Source organism: Cornus florida, unplaced genomic scaffold, assembly GCF_030987335.1.
Source record: "Cornus florida cultivar Cherokee Brave unplaced genomic scaffold, ASM3098733v1 CherokeeBrave_3.0.0_Hap2_Chr09, whole genome shotgun sequence".
NCBI lineage: Eukaryota > Viridiplantae > Streptophyta > Magnoliopsida > Cornales > Cornaceae > Cornus > Cornus florida.
In genome coordinates this window covers 82,780,934-82,800,085 of record NW_026775579.1, presented here as the reverse complement: position 1 = coordinate 82,800,085, position 19,152 = coordinate 82,780,934, and the positions used below count along the sequence as shown (strand labels likewise).

Below are 19,152 nucleotides of genomic sequence, written 5' to 3'. Positions count from 1 at the left end.
TGGTGTGACCACTGCAACAAGACTCGCCATATCCGTGAAACCTGCTGGAAAATTCATGGTAAACCAGTGAATTGGAAGAGTAAGCAGGAAGGCAGATTCAACCGAGCCCCATCAGCTCATGAAGCCGAGGCACTTCCCTTCAGCAAAGAGAAGATGAATCATCTTCTAAAATTGCTGAAATTCAATTCCTCATCTGGTACTCCTAATGTTTCTCTTGCTCAAACAGGTTACAACCCGAAGGCCTTATGTTGTCATTCAAATTCCAATGTTACCCCATGGATCATTGATTCAGGGGCTTCTGACCATATGACAAGTTTTTCTCATTTATTTCAAACTTATTCACCCTGTTCTGGCTCTGAAAAAATCAGAATAGCCGATGGTTCTTATTCTCCTATTGCAGGCAAAGGTTTAGTAAAACTTTCAAAAATTATTGATCTTAAGTATGTCCTTCATGTCCCTAAGCTTGCTTGTAACCTTTTATCAGTTAGTACATTGTCCAAAGACTCTAATTGTCATGTTATCTTTTTTGAATCCTATTGTGAATTTCAGGACCAGAGCTTGGGGAAGACGATTGACAGTGCTAAGATGATAGACGGTCTCTACTATTTTGAAGATGATATTTCAAGTAATAAAAACGCTCAAGGTCTGAGTAGTTTTCGTTCTATCCCTGTTAGAGAACAAATAATGCTATGGCATTTTAGACTAGGGCATCCTAGTTTCCCTTATCTTAAAAAGTTATTTCCTACTTTGTTTAAAGGATTGGATTGCTCATCTTTTTATTGTGAGAATTGTTTTTTATCAAAGAGTCATCGTACTGCGTATTCACCCAAACATCAAAACCATTTTATTTAATCCATAGCGATGTTTGGGGCCCTTCTAGGATCACAACTCTTTCTGGAAAAAAATGGTTATGACTTTTATTGATGATCATACACGTTTGTGTTGGGTGTATTTAATGAATGAAAAATCTAAGGTTGAAAAATTATTCAAGGATTTTTATATGATGATTGAAAATCAATTTCAAACAAAAATTGGAATTCTTCATACTGATAACGGCATCGAATACTTTAATGAAGTTTAAGGAAATTTTTAACAAAAAAAAGAATTTTTCACCAATCCACTTGTGTTGACACGCCCCAACAAAACGGAATTGCTGAAAGAAAGAATAAACATTTACTTGAAGTTTCTCGTGCCATCATGTTTGCAATGAATGTTCCTAAGTATTTGTGGGGTGAAGCCGTTTTAACAACAACATATTTGATTAACAGGATGCCTACTCGTGTTCTTAACTATTTTACACCCCTTGAAAGCCTTAAAAAATCTTTTCCTAAAACTCGAATTTATTCCAACTTGCCTTTGAAAGTATTTGGGTGCACTGTCTTTGTCCATTTACCTAATAGACTTCGGTCTAAATTGGATCCTCAGGCTGAAAAATGTGTATTTGTTGGGTATGCCCCGAATAAAAAGGAGTACAAATGCTTCAATCCGAAAACAAAAAAAAATGTTTATCAATATGGATGTCTTTTTTCTAGAAAATCATCTTTATTTTTAGAAAACTTTTCTTCAGGGGGAGAAAGAGAGTGAAGAAAATTTTTGGAGATTTCTACTAATATTCCCTTACCTAAAACTATTGTCTCACACTCTATTACTCCGAACACTGATCTTTTTAAACAGGGAAATAATGTACTAGAATCAGGAAACCAGGGGCCTCCTAGTCCTAATTTGCCGAGCCTTACTGTATCTCCAACGGGGGGAGAAATCCTACCAACGATTCCAAAAAAACCAAATCCTGAGCTTCTGGTTTATAACAGGAAAAAGACTCATCAAAAGAGTAGAGAGCCTACTATTATACCTAAGCAAGGCCGATCAGAGGTCTCGAGCAATGACTCCCTGAACACTCAAGGTACTCTAAATCCTAACTTGTCTGCAGTTGTCCCAACTATTTATGATCGTACAGAGTCACCTAGCCAAGTTCCTGCAGACCTTGATATCCCTATAGCTGTTAGAAAAGGAATCTAAACCTGTACCCAGCATCCCATTGCCAAATACTTGTCTTATGATAAACTTTCCCATAAACATAGGGCCTTTACTTCAAATATTTCTCACTTGTTTGTTCCAAGAAACATTCAGGAAGCACTAGATGATCCGAATTGGAAATCAGCAGTGTTAGAGGAGATGAATGCTCTTAAAAGGAGTGGAACGTGGGAGATAGTTGACTTGCCCAAAGAAAAGAAAACTGTTGGGTGTAAATGGGTTTTCACTATTAAGTGTAAAGCTGATGGTAGTGTGGAAAGGTACAAAGCAAGACTTGTGGCGAAAGGTTTTAAGCAAACGTACGGCATTGATTACCAAGAGACGCTTGCTCCTGTAGCAAAAATAAATTATATCCGAGTCTTATTGTCGTTGGCAGTCAATTCTAACTGGCCATTACATCAGTTGGACATAAAAAATGCCTTTTTAAATAGAGACTTGGAAGAAGAAGTGTTTATGAGCTTGCCACCTGGGTTCGAAGGAAAACACGGTCAGAGCAAAATCTGTAAACTCAAAAAATCCCTGTACGGTTTGAAACAGTCTCCAAGAGTGTGGTTTGAACGCTTTGGAAAGGCTATGAAGAGTCATGGGTATCATCAGAGTCAGGCAGACCATACCATGTTCTACAAACACGGTGAGGAAGGGAAAATTGCCGTTTTAATTGTGTATGTGGATGATATAATTTTGACAGGTGATGACATTGAACAGTTGACCAGACTGAAGAAGAAACTTGCTAAAGATTTTGAAGTCAAAAGATCTGGGAGCATTAAAATACTTCCTTGGAATGGAAATTGAAGAGAAGGAATTTTTGTGAATCAACGAAAATATGTACTTGATTTGCTTAATGAGACAGGACTACTCAGGTGTAAAACTGCTGACACTCTAATTGAAGTCAACATGAAGTTAGAAGCTGCCGAACCCGAGAATATGGTTGATTGTGAAATATATCAGAGATTGGTGGGAAGACTAATTTACTTATCTTACACACGCCCAGATATAGCATTTGCAGTCAATATGGTGAGTCAGTTCATGCACTCTCCTGGACAGGAACACTTTGAAGCAGCGTACAGGATTCTGAGTTACTTAAAGGGCTCACCGGTAAAGGACTTATGTTCAAGAAACAAGGTCATTTGCAAGTGGAGGTGTACACAGATGCTGATTGGGCAAGCAGTATAGTTGATAGACGATCTACCTCGGGATATTGCACCTTCGTTGGAGGAAACTTAGTCACGTGGCGAAGCAAGAAACAAAATGTAATAGCGAGGAGTAATGCAGAAGCCGAGTTCAGAGCACTCGCCCATGGGATTTGCGAAGCTATGTGGTTAAAAAGACTCCTTGAAGATTTGAAGGTTACTGTTTCTCCTCCAATGAGAGTCTACTGTGACAACAAGGCTGCCATTTCAATTGCTCATAATCCAGTCCTCCACGACAGAACCAAACATGTGGAAGTTGACAAACATTTTATCAAGGAAAAGCTTGACTGTGGTATGATTTGCATTCCTTATGTCTCTACTACTGAACGAGCTGCAGACATCCTTACCAAAGGACTACACAAGAGACGGTTTTAAGTTTTAAGAAGCAAGCTAGCTATGGAAGACATCTACAAGCCAGCTTGAGGGGGAGTGTTGAAAAAGAGATATTCGGTTTTAATAAAACCAGATTTTAGGGGATATAATAGGCGTGTAAATATAAATAGTCAATGACTAAGATTAGGAAATTTTGTTAGTGTACAGCCTGAAGTTTCCTGTTACATCCTGTAGTCACAGCCTGTAGTTTCCTTTTTTTAGCTCCTTGTATTTCTTATTTAACTAAAGCATTGTAAACCATTCTTTGTACAGCAATATACAGATTCTTTTCAATCTTGAAATCGCTTATTATATATAGAGAGAGACACAAAGAGAGTTCCTATCTATAAGAAATTTTAAGTTAGAAGTACAAAAGTAAAAAATATCAATACTAAAACAAGATTAAATGTTTACAATGTAGGCATGCCAAAGGTATTCCCAGTTTCATAATAAGGACTATGTATTATATATAAATTCTATATGACATCGATAAGAGATTTCATGAGGAAGAAACAGTGATAGAACACACCACTATCTCGAACAAACTGTTGAAGTAATCGGCATATCTCCACGAGAGCAGAAAAATCAGCAACATTTTGCGCGTTAAAGAAGAAAAGTAATTGGCGGAGAAAATCCGAATCCGGCCCAAAACAATGCCTGAATACAAAAATATTGCACAAAATTATAAGATCAACTGATCAAGGATGATAATGATGAATGACTTCACAAAAAAGTACCACATCAGAGACTACATGGAGATCAGGAGAAACCAAAACAGTAGAGAAAAAAAAAAAAAAAAAAGGTAGAGCAATGGCCACCTGTTCCAACAGTTCTACCTGTTAACATTTTGGCAGCGCTGCCCATAGTTCAGAAAGAACTGCTCTCGCACCTTAGAACGTTCAACTTTCACGGCCTTCCTTCCTCTGAAGCATTTCTGTAACTAGTAATTAGTCAAACTCCAAAATTCACAATAAATTCCTTAACAAGTTTCTAAAAATGCTATTCTGAAGAACAATGACCCACAACAAAACATATACAGTTGCCTGCACTTGAAATTAGCATAAAAATGGATTACTGCACACTGTCACTAATAGTTTGTATTCATATTCCTTTAGCCTCTAATTCCCTTATTAAAAAACCAAAAATTAAACTTGTCTGTGAAGCACGCATCAGCAAACATTAATCTTGACCCAAAATGGGTGGGTGACAACTTGGCGTAATCACATATAATCAAGTCAGGGAACCAAAGGACAGAAAAATAAAGTAATGACGTACATGCAAAAACTATCATTGAAGAAGTTGCGTGAAGAACATAAGAAATAATGGGCACAAGACTCAGCTTTCTTATAATCTTACCTAATTGTTACAATGTTACGTGAAAAGAAATTGTGGTTATCATTTTAAACTATATAAAGTCTAACCAAATGCCATTATCTAACATATATAAACAATATTATACTTGATTGCATATGTTCAAACGAGCTCAGGTTAGATCAGATTGCTCAAGGCCCCAATTCAAACCAACCGACCCTAACGTCTGATTGGCGTTCCCCAGCTAACCCTATTATAAAAAATGAGAATGAGTTGCCACTTAAGTCTTTACAGTCCAAGTTTCATATTCAAACAAATGGAGCAGTTCAAAATTTAGCTATATCAAGTATATAAAAAATTACAAATTTTAAGGAGGCCATTAACAAACCATGCCAATTACATATTTGGAGAAAAAAGGTTAAAAAAAATTCAAGCATATATTTATAAATATATATATATATTATTAGTAAACATATATTTATAATATCAGTAAGACAAGCAAAGACAATACTTGAGTATATAGCTATTGTGTATTTTAATAAATTAAATAATACAAAAAAAAAAAATAGGAAAGAGATTATATATATTTTAAAGAGCATATTTTTCTTTTTATCTAGCATATTGCATTAGATGGTGAGTTATTATTTGAAGTGCTGATCATCAACTTGACAAGTTAATATCGTCATCAACACCAAAGTGTTTCTACACAACAAGAGAACATTATTAATCATTGGAGATCAGGATCAGAAGTACATGCAGAAGCAGATTACTTGAGGAACAGGTCTGAGTTCAGTAGGAGCAAGGTGATTATATGGTGGAATCTGGTAACTTAACCGTAACATCTTTCTCCCATACCAATTTTTGATCTGTCTGAATTAAGTCCCGCAATTTTCTCCATTGGAGTTTTTACAAAAAAACGTGTTTGCGTGTGATGGCTTAATTTAATAGTTTTTTCTCTCTTTTTAAATAACTTATATTGTTGCATTATAACTATAACTGTTTGCCTTAAGAATCAGGCATTGTTGGTTAAAATCAAATAAGATCTATTCACACCAAACTAGATCTATTCTGGATTTTGCACTAACTCCATATCAGATTTTGCACTAACTCCATATCAGAGCCTCAGATCAGAATCCTATATTTCACAATGCACATGTCCCAACCCACCTTACCCTACTCGGACGGTCTTGGATGTGTGGTAATCGGGGTAGATACAGGTTGGGATAGGTAAGGAAAATCCCATCCCATCCTATTTAGCTAAAAAAAAATAGATTATCAATCAGAATTTGTGGATTGCTAAGGACAAAAGTAATAAATTTCGTTGGTAACAGCAAAGTATCTTTTTATTTATTAGGATTTTTTACTATAAAAATATTAAATTTGATTAAAATTAATTTCATTCGAAATTGTGCATTGTTAGACCACCAGCACCCAATCTAACCCTGAACCAATCGCGATCATTTAATATGACTCCCGTATATTTTACCTTTTCACAAAGTCATTATACATATATCGTATAAACTTTCATCCGCAGAAACACTAGATTTCTTGTTAATTCCCATTCTGCAATTTTCACAATGTCTTGCTCGGTTTCAGTTTTTTTTTTTTTTTTTTGCTCTCTCTCTCTCTCTCTCTTTTTTTTTTTTTTTGCTCTCTCTCTCTCTCTCTCTATTAGCAAGTCAATGATTACTAGAAAATCGCACACCCCTTAGCAATTTCCAATTTGAAATCCCATCCCAGAACATGGCACCCCATTGCAAAACAGTAAACATAAAATATTTGTTTCCTCAATTCTTTAATCAGGTTTATACTTTATAAGGTAACATAACATTTCATTGAAATTTAATAAAATTGGGTTTGTTGTTTGTGAAGAATATTTTTAAGGAAAGAGCCATAATACAACAATTGTACACTAACATCTCTTTTTTATATCAAATTTTGTACAAGACAAAAAATCATCTCCCTTTGTATTTTTAGGCATTCAGTTGGGGTTACAAAATAACTTATCAAATTCTTATTTAATGCATTATAAACACTTCTGTAGATATGTACTTAAATAAAGTAATTTCATAATCAAGTATATATAGTACATATAGGCATCAAACACACATGGAAATGGCATTTAAATATGCACATATATTAATTTGTATATCACAGTAATTTGCAAATATATACAAGATATGATGTTTAAATACATATATATATACATGTTAACTTTTTAACATTAGTTCCAAATTATTTGGAAAAAAAAAAAAAAAAGAATGTTATTGGTAGGTTGTGCAAGCTATTTTCACTTTCCATAAAGCTTCAATAAAACATTTTACAATCAGCCAACACTTAACAATGCCAAAAATATTTTGCAGAAATTATTTTAAGTCATGAAGCATAGTAGTATGGTTTTGCAAAATCAATTCCAATATAACAAAGTTCTAACAGACAATAGAGAAAATGTGGTTTTTAAGAACATTACATTTTATTAGTCAATACTTGTTAATAGAAAAACTGCTCTTGTATGAAATTCCTTGGCGCATTTAAGCTATGTGATCCTTATAAGCCTACTCCAACGTCGCCATGTCTTTTATTTGTGTTCATTCTTTAGTTTTGTCATGCCCAAGCATCATGTGGCATGTTCACTGCTTTTATGTACGACACATGTCAAGATGAATCATCCAGATCCCCTCAAATTAAATACATTTCTTCATAATGGACATGTCACGGAGCATTTTTTGGCTTCAATTGACCGACATGTTGCATCATGTGCTTTTATTCATAATTTCACAAACAATAGCTAATTTGTGATCATTTGATGTTGCCACCGTATATTTTAAGTATTTCATTAAGTTGATACACATGTATCATATAAAGCTTCATGACAACAAATAAAATTTGTTCATTCTCTCTATAGGTTTATTAATATGTTCCAAATTTTAGTTTTTACAACTTTCGAGCCTGTGTTTATATTAAATCTACTTATCACAAATATGTATATATATATATATTTGCCAAAACCCCATAATCAAAACCCAGGAATCAGGCAGTATTTTCAGCACTTCTAGTTGTGACACAAACCGAGATAAAGCACATGATTCGCTAAAATTTATTGCATTCCCTTCTTACTGGACATCTCACTGAAGATCATTTTTAAATTGGGCCCACCTCTGGCTACATCCAGCTAAAATCAACTCTCAGTTAATGAAATTTCACAAAATTCCATAAACTATATAAGAAGCTGATCGTTGCAAAACGTATGAAGAAACCAGTTCCATAGTTCTTCAAATTTGTCTATATATGTCAAATCTAGCAAGGTGGATTTAGGAATGTATGTGACAATAGTGTGCACAAATGAATAAGTATCCATCAGAATACTACTTTCTATATATGATTCCTAAATAAGCATCCACCAAAATACTACTTTCTATATATATAAGGATGTCATTATCCCAGAATAAATGGGTGACTCCGATCTCACATGCAGTCAGCAGAACACTGATTCAGGCATACACTATTTGTTCAATAGAAAAGCCAAATGGCAATCTTTACCCCAGAATAAACGGGTGAATCTGCAGTCAGCAGAACACTGATTCAAACACACTCTAATTGTTCAAGAGAGGAGCCAAATGACAATCTATTCCATTCATCCAATTGTGGACTCCCCAAGCCAATCCACCAATCAACAAAAAGGCAAAACAGCCATGCATGCCATTCTTATGGCTCTGTCTACAACTATGCACCTCATGCAGTAATCGTTAACATAATTACCCCCAAAATTGGAGCAACCTTTTTTTTCCCTGGGTGACTAGAAAATTGGACTTGGAAGTTGGACTTAAGCTTTTCTTCTCCTTTTAGTTTATTTTTCTTTTTTATTTGTGAGTGAAATTTGGAATTAAGCTTGAAAATAAGAAAATCCTTAACTTGTCAAAAGTTGGGCATGGAATGCAGCAAGTACATATTTCAATTGCGTAAAGTCGCCGAAGTGAATCTGATACCCATCTTCTCACGAAATCACCAAATGCATGACACCAAATAAGCATACACTTATTAATGGATTAACAAAATCAAGCAAACATAGACATCATACGATACATATGTATAACTGTGTGTGAACATCTATATGTGCGAGTATGTAACCTGGATTACGATCGCGGCGGAATTCTGTTGTCGCAACCACAATCTGCGATTCCTTTCTAACCTCGTCTGCTCCAGGAGTTTCTGTCGGTCCCTTTCTTTCGAACTACGCCCTCCTAAATCGACTCGCTTCCGAGTAGATGAATCGCCGGAGAAGAACATTCTTCGACCACAATTTCACCCTAATTTATCAAAATGCAACTCAAAAAAAACTCTCCGTGAATCTGATTCCAATAATCGATCGAAGTGTTTGGATGTTCTCTAGAGGTTTGCTTTGATCGGAGGATTCTTTGCCCTAAAACCGAGAGAATTGGTTTCGGTGGAAAAGTGGTATTGTGGAGAGAAACGGAATTGAAGAAAGAATTGTTTGGATCGGAGGAGGGTGAGAGAGCGAATTGATGTGGGGAAAGTGGGAGTATTTTCTAGTGCTTCGCTATCGCTCTCTTTTTGTGTTTTCCTTTTCCTCCTAGTTGGAGTGGAGAGGAGAGAGAGAGAGAGAGAGGAAACCGAGTAAGAAATTAGAAGCGTATGGAAATTTGGCCTTTTGTTATGATCAAAGGCTTTAGGCCCCGTTTAATAAAAGCAACTTAAGTGCATTTTCCTTTTTATAAATTATTTTCTACCGACCTCTTCTAACCTAGTTCAATGGACGTCACATTTGGACGGGAGTTCGAATCCCCCACACGCCAATTTTGAGAATTTTTTTGATAATTGTTGAGAGATAAGGAGATCAATATTTAGATTTGGGAGCCAATTTAGTATTATGTAAAATTTTATAAAAATTGTAAATAATTATAATATAATTTTTTATATAAATATTGATCTTAGTAGGTATGTAAATATTTTTAATATATAATAAAAAAAAAAGTGCAACTTAACAAAAAAAAAAATTTCCTAATTGGTACTCACACACATATGTCTCTTCTGAGACTTGAATCATTAACCTCTTTTGGGAGGTAGGAGGCTGATACCGCTAAGCCACTGGCCCATTGGTATGCAACTTAACAAAAAATATATAAAAAACTAATATAAGAAAGAAAATCAAATTTTCTTTACTAATTGTTTCAAATTTTAAATTTTTCATTTTTTTTTTAATACTTTGATTCTAATTTGCCAAATAAATATTATCATTAACTTGATGAAATATTTAAAAACTTTATTAAGTAATTCTAACTAAACAAATCTCACAAGTTTTAATAAAACACAATTATTATGATTAAAATAGAGAAGTACTTTAATAATTTATATAATGAGTAGCTATAAATTTTTTTATTTATAACTAAAAATATTAACATATATAATAACATTATTGTTGTTGGCATTCTTGTCGTTATTCTCTCGTAATACTATAGTTTTTCTCTTTATGTACTCCCAAGACTTGTTGATAGACATTTATATATAATTCTAAATAATTTTTTTGTAAACACCATCTTTAACCTTTCTTTGGTTAGATGAAAATAGTAAGAAAATAAATGAAATGAAATTTTTTAAAACATTTTAGGAGTTTTGTTAGCAGGAAAAAGGGAAATTTTTTAGGAAAATCACTTTCCATAACCATTTAATTTTTTGATAATTTTTTTTTCCAAGATTCACAAGAAATTTTTGATTTATTGATAAAGTTTTGTGAACTCACAATATTAATGTCCTTTATTTTATAGAAAATTACACGCTATTTTACAAAATTTTCTTGAAATTTTTTGAAGTGCTAACTAAATTGACTTGGAGATTTAATTTTCTTTCATTTCACTTTCTTTTACTTTCACATTCATAGTGTTTCACTTAATGTCCGTGAATTTTTTTTTATTTATTTTATTAGACATGAGGGATATTGGTATAATTTCTTTTTTTTCTCTCCTAAACTCATATAATGAATATTATACATATTTATATGCAAATGAAGTAACAATTTTTTTTTTTTTTTTTTTTTTGTGAGTAGGAATTGCAATAATAATAAACTTACTTTTTATTTCACAAGATTTTAGTTTTCAAAGTATGGCTAAAAGATTCCAACTTGATATTCTATGAGTTAAAAGTAAAATAAGTTAAATTTATTTTAACTCTCTACTTTTGAACTGATAGATAAATATTTTTGGGGGGCCAAATTAAAATTTAGGAAGGAGCTATTCGCACTCCACTTTTTTATATTTCACAAGATTTTACTTTTTTATATTTGCACTACAATCTCAAATAAAATGGCAATTATAACCTTAATTTTACAAATAAATGTAGTCTTACTTTTTAAATGGCAAAACTGTCTTTTTAAATTTTATTTCTTTATTTCTAATCTTTAATATTTTAAGTCTCTTTTGGAAAGGAAAAAAACATTTGAATAATATTTTGTTTCCAGAACAAAAAAAAAAATACAAAAAATACAAAAAATTTTAAAAAAGTAACCATTAAAATAATTATCTCTTTAGACGGGACAAAAAAAAAAAAAAAAACTCAAAAAAAAAAAAAATTTATTGAAGAAATTATCTTTTTGTCAAGATAAAAAAAAAAAAAAAAAGTACCGAAAAAAGAGGATTAAAATATATAAATATATATATTGAATATATTATCTCTTTTTATAATACCATAAAATATATATATTTCTATTGAATAAATTACTTATTTTGATGGGACCATAAAAAATCATAAATAAATAATGTTTCCTCGAGACTGGAAAAAAAAAAGTCAACTATGTTGAATAAATTATTTATTTTGATTGCACGCCAAAAAAAAAGTCATGAATAAATTAACTCTTATCCGTATGGAATAAATTATTTTCTCCGAAAAGAAAATATAGCACATGGAAAAAAAAGGAGAAAAAATCACATAACCCCTATGTACTATCATTTTCGTCTAAAATGTCCACACTAAAATTAAACACCCCTGAACTAACAAAACCCATCAAGTTGCCCCCAAACTGATATAAAATGACAAAATTACCCTTATAATTTAATTGTTAAATTTAAAACTTATAATATTATTGTAAGTTACAAAAATATCCCTCAGTCTCATCGACGGCAGAGGAAGGCGAGGGAGAGAGAGAGAGAAGCGGTGGTGGCGGCCCCACCGCCGAAGGAGGAGGGAGAAGGAACAAAGAGAAAGAGAAGCGGTGGTGGCGGCCCACCGCCGGCGGAGGAGGAGGTTTATAGTTATTAATGCAACTGGTTTGATGTGTTTTTGTCATTAACTAGGTTGGAGAACTTTTGATAGAATTTGGAAGTGATTTTGGAAAATTGAAGGTGCCTCTTTTGATCAATTTTAAACCCTGGAACTAAAAAATTAGAAGGCTTTTCTACTTCAAACAATCATTTTGATATGGGTTTATCTCCTTTGTCAATTTGGCTAACGGGGCTTTGAAGACTTTGGCTACCTTTGGTGACAGTGATTGCAGCAATTGAATTCCTCCTTAAAACTGATATATAGGTGGGTGGTGGTGGAGTTGCTGCCGTAGTTGATGGCAATGGTGGAGCTAGAACTGAGACCAGTGATGGACGGAGGTGGAGAGACTGCGGCGATGAGGATGATGATAGCGATGGCGATGGTGAAGGTATACAGAAAGGAGAACATGAATATTTAGGGGTATTTTTGTAATCTTATAATAATATTATAAGTTTTAATTTAACAATTAAATTATAAGGGCAGTTTTGTCCTTTTATACCGATTTGGGGGCAACTTGATGGGTTTTGTTAGTTTAGGGGGTGTTTAATTTTAATAAGGGTATTTTGGACAAAAATTATAGTACATGGGGTTATGAGATTTTTTCCCGAAAAAAAAAAAAATAGTAAAGGAACTAAATAAGGTAAAAAAAAAAAAAAAAAGTTGCATAAAGGGTAGTTATGACATTATAAAATAAAACATAGTATATTAATGAATTGAAAGACTTTCTTACCATTTTCTTTAAGGCTTTGTTTGGTTAGGTAGAATAAACGAGAAAAGAAAGGAAAGTGAAAATTTTATAACTTTTTTAGAGTTTGGATATAATGAAAATGAAACGTTCTGGAAAATTTAAATTATCGCAACCCATTATTTTCCCTAAAACGTTTCCTGCCCAAAAGACGCGAAAATAAAATTTTCTCGTGAAAGCAATGTCTTTCTATTTTGCACTCCTATTTTATCCACCAACTATATCGATAATTGTAAGCCACCAATAACTATTTTATTTTATTTTATTTTTTACTGTATTTCAAAGAATTACAAACCAACAATAACTTTATTAGTGGTAGAGTTTGAATTAACTTAGACTTCTATAAATAGTAATTTGTAAGTGTCAATTAATCGAAAACTATATCACTTTTTTTTTAGATATATATTACTATTAATTAATTATTTATTATTCTACTATTTATTTTATTATTTTACTGTTTCTATAAAATAAGAAAAATATAACATAAGGACAATTTAGGCAAGTACAAATATTTTTAGTAACTTTTATGTTCTTCAATAAAATTTTCTTCAATAATTTTTAGCTTAACCAAATGCATGTTAGAAAATAAATTTTCTTTTCATTCACTTCACTTTTCTTTTTATTTTCCATTTCTTTTCTTTTCTTTCTAGTTCTATCTAACTGAACGGAACCTAAAAGAAAAAGATAAGTATAGTGCGATTGGAGAAAAATGGAGCGCGAATATCACCTTCCTAAAATTTATTATAAATTTTGAGACCATTGGTGTGGGGTACCAACTCCGCCCCTGCATGTTAGGTTAATATAATAAATATATATATATATATATATATATATATATATATATATATATATATTGTAAACGAGCCTGTGATAAATTAATATACAGGAGAATTAAATAAAAAAGGGTTGATCACAATTTTTAACTGTATACGTATAATATATGTATTGCAATAATGTAATTAAGTTTAGTTATCCGACAACTCAAATTAAGTTGACAGTGAATATTTTTAACCCAGACTTAAAACTTAGATTTAAAAATGATTGTCAAGTATGTTAAAAAGGATTAAGTTGCTCGAGTTGTCCTGCTGCGGAAATGATGAGTGAAAATTTTGACTTTTTTAGTTTTGCCAAGTTTATAATTGCTAGTATTTTTTTCGCTATTATTCTCACATTCTTTTAACTCAATGAATAAAGGTAGAAACTAGTCTCAAGATAAATTGAGGAAGCCAGAAGTGACATGGGCCGGATATGACCCGCGAACATGGCATCCGATCCAAGCAGCTGGGTCCAGCCCATAGAGAAATACTGCCATATGGGCCAAACGCGAATAGCCCATCAAAGATGACCAAAACCCACAAAGGAACGGGCCCAGATCTAGCAGTCCATTAGTATTTGTAAGTATCTATAAGTATGAGAAGTAATGGATAGAGAGGGGGATTGATTCTGTTGAAGTGTAAGAATTCTAAAGAGAGAAAAGAGAAATGAATTCCTTGCATCTTCAATTGGCGCTGTCTGTGGGAAGCGTTGAAGATTGATTGATCATTGATCAATATCGCGTGGATTCTGACCAATTCGTGAAGACGAAACTCGATCTTTGGGAATTGGATCCAGATCTGAGCGATTGTGACCTATTCTGGAGGAATTTTAGTTCATGTTGCTTTGACGGAAGTGGCTTCAGATCTACGCAACAACGAGTTGTTCGATTGTGGCCTGATCTGATGGATTTAGAATTCGGAGAATTCAGATCTCGTCAACCGTAAGCATAATTCGGAAAATTCGAGTCCAGATCTGAAAAATTCGCACTCACGAAGCTCAGATCTACTCAAGAGCTTGAGTTTAATGCCTTTACTCCGTTCAGGAATGATAGGTGAAAGCTCCAATCCGATGGAGGCTGTCCAGCAAACGAAGCTTGAGGAGTTGATGAACTTGATCGAAACTCTCAAAAAAGAGAATGCAGAATTGAAAGCTGGAATGCAGCATCAGCAAATGCCCGCGGTTCCGCGTCCACTTCAGGCCGATGAAGGAGGTATTCAATCTAATATCGCACATCAAGGCGAGCAGGACGAGAACAATCAGTCAGCTCTCCACCGTGATGAAAGGAGGATGGACGATTTGCCGCTAAATGTTCGTCGAGTTGAGGATCACGAAGGATCGACTCACGTTGATCCGCGACATGAGCAGATCAGACAGAACGAAGCCATGACCTTCGATCCGCATCAGGAAAGGTTCAACCAAGAGGAAGTGATAGAGGCTGATCGCCGCCGAGTTGTATCGCCTTGGCAAAGAGAGCTCATTGAGGAACGGTCGTTCGATCCGTCTTACCGGCCCTCCATGGCTACACTCACTCATCGCGGTTCGGAGAGCAGATCTGTAGCTCATAGAACTACCGTTGGGCTCCAGAGAGAGAATGAAGCACTCCGATCCGCGGCTCGAACGGTTGATTCACCATTCACTGATGAGATCCTGAATGCTCCGCATCTGAGGAAGTTTGCCATGCCAGTCTTTATTCTGTTTAACGGAACAACCGATCCGATCGATCATGTGTACCATATCCAGTTGAAGATGGCTCTGAATACGGAGAACGACTCTTTAATGTGCAAATGTTTCCCTACAAGTCTAGCCGGACCGGCGCTTAGCTGGTTCAAGAACTTGCCTAGGGGCTCCATTGATAGCTTCCGGAACCTGTGCGATCGGTTCATAAGCCAGTACTATGGGAACAAGCGTCCGCTGAAGGACATCTCGAGCCTATTCACAATGAAACAACACAAAGATGAACGTCTCCAGGCTTTTCTCACTAGGTTTAACCTCACTAAGAGTATGGTGATTGAATGCCACCCTTCTACAGCGGTTCAAGCCTTCAAGTTGGCCATGACACGTGGCACTCCATTCCATACCAGTCTGGTAGTGAACACGCCGACGACTATGGATGAACTCAATGAAAGAGCCGATGGCTTTGTGCACCTAGAAGAAGAGAAGGCAGCCAATGCTCGGACAGCGTCGGTCGTGTCGACCGAGGAAAAGTCCAAGGCAAAGATCAGGCAGAAGCAGGCTCAGCCGCAACGTCAGACCTCCTGGAAGGCAGAAAAGAGGTCCAGGGAGGAAGAACTAATCACTCCGTTGAAGGTCACTCTGGCGAGGCTATATCAGGAGAACAAAGATAAGTTTCATCCACCACTGCCAATTAGGCAACCCCTCGAATAGAGGGATCAGACTGAACATTGTGCTTTCCATTCCGATTTCGGTCATCAGACTAACGAATGCAGGAATTTGAGAAGGCAAGTGGAGATGTTGATAGCTAGAGGGGAGTTCGTGAGTTATGTTCAAGGCTCGGCGATAGAGCAGAATCGACCGATGGAGCAAGTAAAAAGGAGTCAGAAGCAAAGCTCCCACAATCCACAGCCAGTTCGTATAATCAATGCTATTCACGGTCGACCTGAGCCTAGCGAAGACTCAGATGAGCTACTCCGAACGCGCCTACGGCAGGTGCAGATGAAGAAAATGGTCAGCAGTGTGAATACTCTGCACCAACAGATCACATCGATACAGATAAAGTTCGACAGGACAGACCTGCTGCGTGTTCAAATCCCCCATGAAGATCCGTTGGTGGTCAGCTTGACAGTGGCGGACTGCCTGGTGTGCAGAGTTCTGATCGATCCCCGGAAGTAGTGCGAATGTCATGCCAAGGGACACATTTGATCGGCTCGAGATTAAGCCAGAGAGGCTCAAGCCCTGGAAATCCCCTGTTAGGATTTGATGGTAAGAGGGTGGAACCCATCGGTATGGTGGAAGTAAAAGTTCAAGCTGCAGAACGAGCTCTTATGGAAACTTTTATGGTTGTGGAGATTCACCCCTCGTACAATCTCCTGATGGGAAGAGGATGGATTCACAGAGTCCAAGGTGTGCCCTCAACTCTGCATCAGGTCATGAGGTGCCTCGGACCCGATGGAAATAAGGTGATAGACATTCATGGGGATCAGGTTGCAGCCAAAGAGTGTTATTCCGTCACATTAAAATATGCTGGGAAAGGGAAGGCGCCCATCCGTTCGGCGAGCCCAAGATAGCAATTACAGGAACCTCTACCCAAGCAGAATAGGGTGGAGGAGCCAGTTGACTTGACCGAAGAGCCCCTTCTGGATGTGCAGATCGATCCGTCCAAGCTAGAGCAAACTACCAGAGTAGGAGTAAGACTGACCAGGGAAGAGCAGTAGGAGCTAATTGACTTCTTGTCTCATAATGCCGATGTGTTTGCATGGAGTCACCTAGACATGCCTGGAATTAATCCCTCCGTATCCTGTCATTCCTTGAATGTCAATCCCAATTTCAAACCAGTAAAGCAGAAACAACGAAGATTTGCTCCAGAACGTAACCAGATCATAGCCGAGGAGGTTGATAGGCTGCTCGATGCGGGATTCATCAGAGAAGTGCACTATCCTGATTGGTTGTCCAACGTCGTTGTCGTGCAGAAGAAGAATGGGAAATGGCGAGTATGTATTGATTTCACCAATTTGAACAAAGCCTGTTCGAAGGATAGCTTCCCGCTGCCTAAGATTGATCAAATGGTGGATGCCACCACCGGGTATGAGCGTTTAACCTTTCTGGACGCTTATTCAGGTTATAATCAGATCCCTATGGACCCGATAGATGAAGAAAAAACTTCTTTTGTTACTGAGCGAGGGACATACTGCTACAAAGTTATGCCTTTCGGACTGAAAAACGCGGGAGCAACTTATCAAAGACTTGTTAGCAAAATTTTCAAGGATCAAATAGGAAAGATTGTGGAAGCCTATATTGATGATATGGTGGTAAAGAGTAGGAAGAAGGATTATCATCTGAAACATCTGCAAGATGTATTTGATGTGCTGAGGCGATATGGGATGAGGCTCAATCTCACCAAGTGCTCGTTCGATATGAGTTCTGGTCAGTTTTTGGGACACGTGGTCAACCGCAGAGGCATCGAAGCTAGCCCTGCTCAAGCAGAGGCTTTGATTAAGAATGCCGAGCCAAAGACGATCAAAGAAGTGCAAGCCCTCACAGGACGAATAGCTGCATTAAGTCGATTCATTTCTAAGTTGTCAAACCGCTGCAAGCTGTTCTTTGACACGATCCGGAGTCATGGAAGACAGGTCTGGAGGGATGAACAACGACAAGCATTGACCCATTTGAAGGAATATATGCAGAATCCACCAGTCCTGTCAGCCCCGGATCCAGAAGAAAAATTATATCTATATCTTGGAGTATCTAGTGTTGCGACAAGTGCCGTTCTGATTCGTTGCAAGGAAGGGGTGCAACACCCGGTGTTTTATGTCAGTAAGACAATGACCGAGGCAGAACGAAGGTACTCGAAGGCCGAACGGGTGATACTTTCACTCGTAAATGCAAAAAGAAAGTTGAGGCATTATTTTGAATCCCACCCTATAGCTGTCCTAACAACTTTTCCAATCAGAGTGCTTATGCACAAGCCAGAACTCTCGGGCAGAATGACAAAATGGGCCATAGAGTTAAGCTCATTTGACATAACGTATGAGCCGAGAACAGCTGTCAAAGGACAAGCGGTAGCCGATTTCCTACTAGAATGTGACTCTGAGGATACGGAAGAAGACCTTAGATGCGGCTCTTGGAAACTTTATGTGGATGGCTCCTCTAACCAGATGGGGGCAGGAATTGGGGTTAAACTGCAAACCCCAGGGGGTACTTCTTTGAGTCAAGCACTCAGACTTGAGTTCCGAGCCACCAATAATGAAGCGGAATACGAGGCATTGCTGAATGGGTTAAAGTTGGCTAGAGAGTTACAGGTCAGAAGTTTGACTGTTTATAGTGACTCACAGTTGATTGTTCGGCAGGTAAATGGTGAGTACGCGACCAAGGATGACACGATGGAGGCATATCGTTCTGCCGTTCTGCATAAAGCCAAGGACTTTGCAAAGATTGAATTCATACAGTTACAGAGGGAACCTAACGACATTCAGTTGAAAGTTAGTAAATAAAACCTCGCCGGGAAGAAGGCCGGCACCGGTCATAATATTAACATCTCTAGGGCAAACCCTAACTTGGATGTTGTCAGGAAGTCTAAGTCTCATACGAAGAACATCTAGATCTACAACCATGGTGAAAGCGATTGAAGGATCTAAAAGAGTAAAAAGAAGTCTACCGAAAGTAAAAAGGAACAAGACTAACCTCTGGGGTAGAAAGCAGCAAAGAGCACTGCAAGATCGCTGGAAGAATGACTCT

The 19,152-nt window shown here is 36.4% G+C and overlaps 1 protein-coding gene across 2 annotated transcripts in view; it reads right to left on the bottom strand.

The window, feature by feature from the left end:
- Nucleotides 1-9,583, bottom strand: part of LOC132274680 (E3 ubiquitin-protein ligase UPL6) — a 41,137-nt gene extending 31,554 nt beyond the window's left edge. The window contains exons 1-3 of one of the 2 annotated variants that reach the window (XM_059776006.1): nucleotides 9,036-9,583; nucleotides 4,433-4,530; nucleotides 4,126-4,253 (exon numbers count right to left, since the gene is read on the bottom strand). In XM_059776006.1, coding sequence (XP_059631989.1) covers nucleotides 4,126-4,253; nucleotides 4,433-4,530; nucleotides 9,036-9,194 — 385 coding nt within the window. In that variant the 5' untranslated portion in view covers nucleotides 9,195-9,583. The remainder of the gene's footprint in view (nucleotides 1-4,125; nucleotides 4,254-4,432; nucleotides 4,531-9,035) is intronic. The other variant, XM_059776005.1, reaches the window with a different exon arrangement.
- Nucleotides 9,584-19,152: the final 9,569 nt, after the last annotated feature.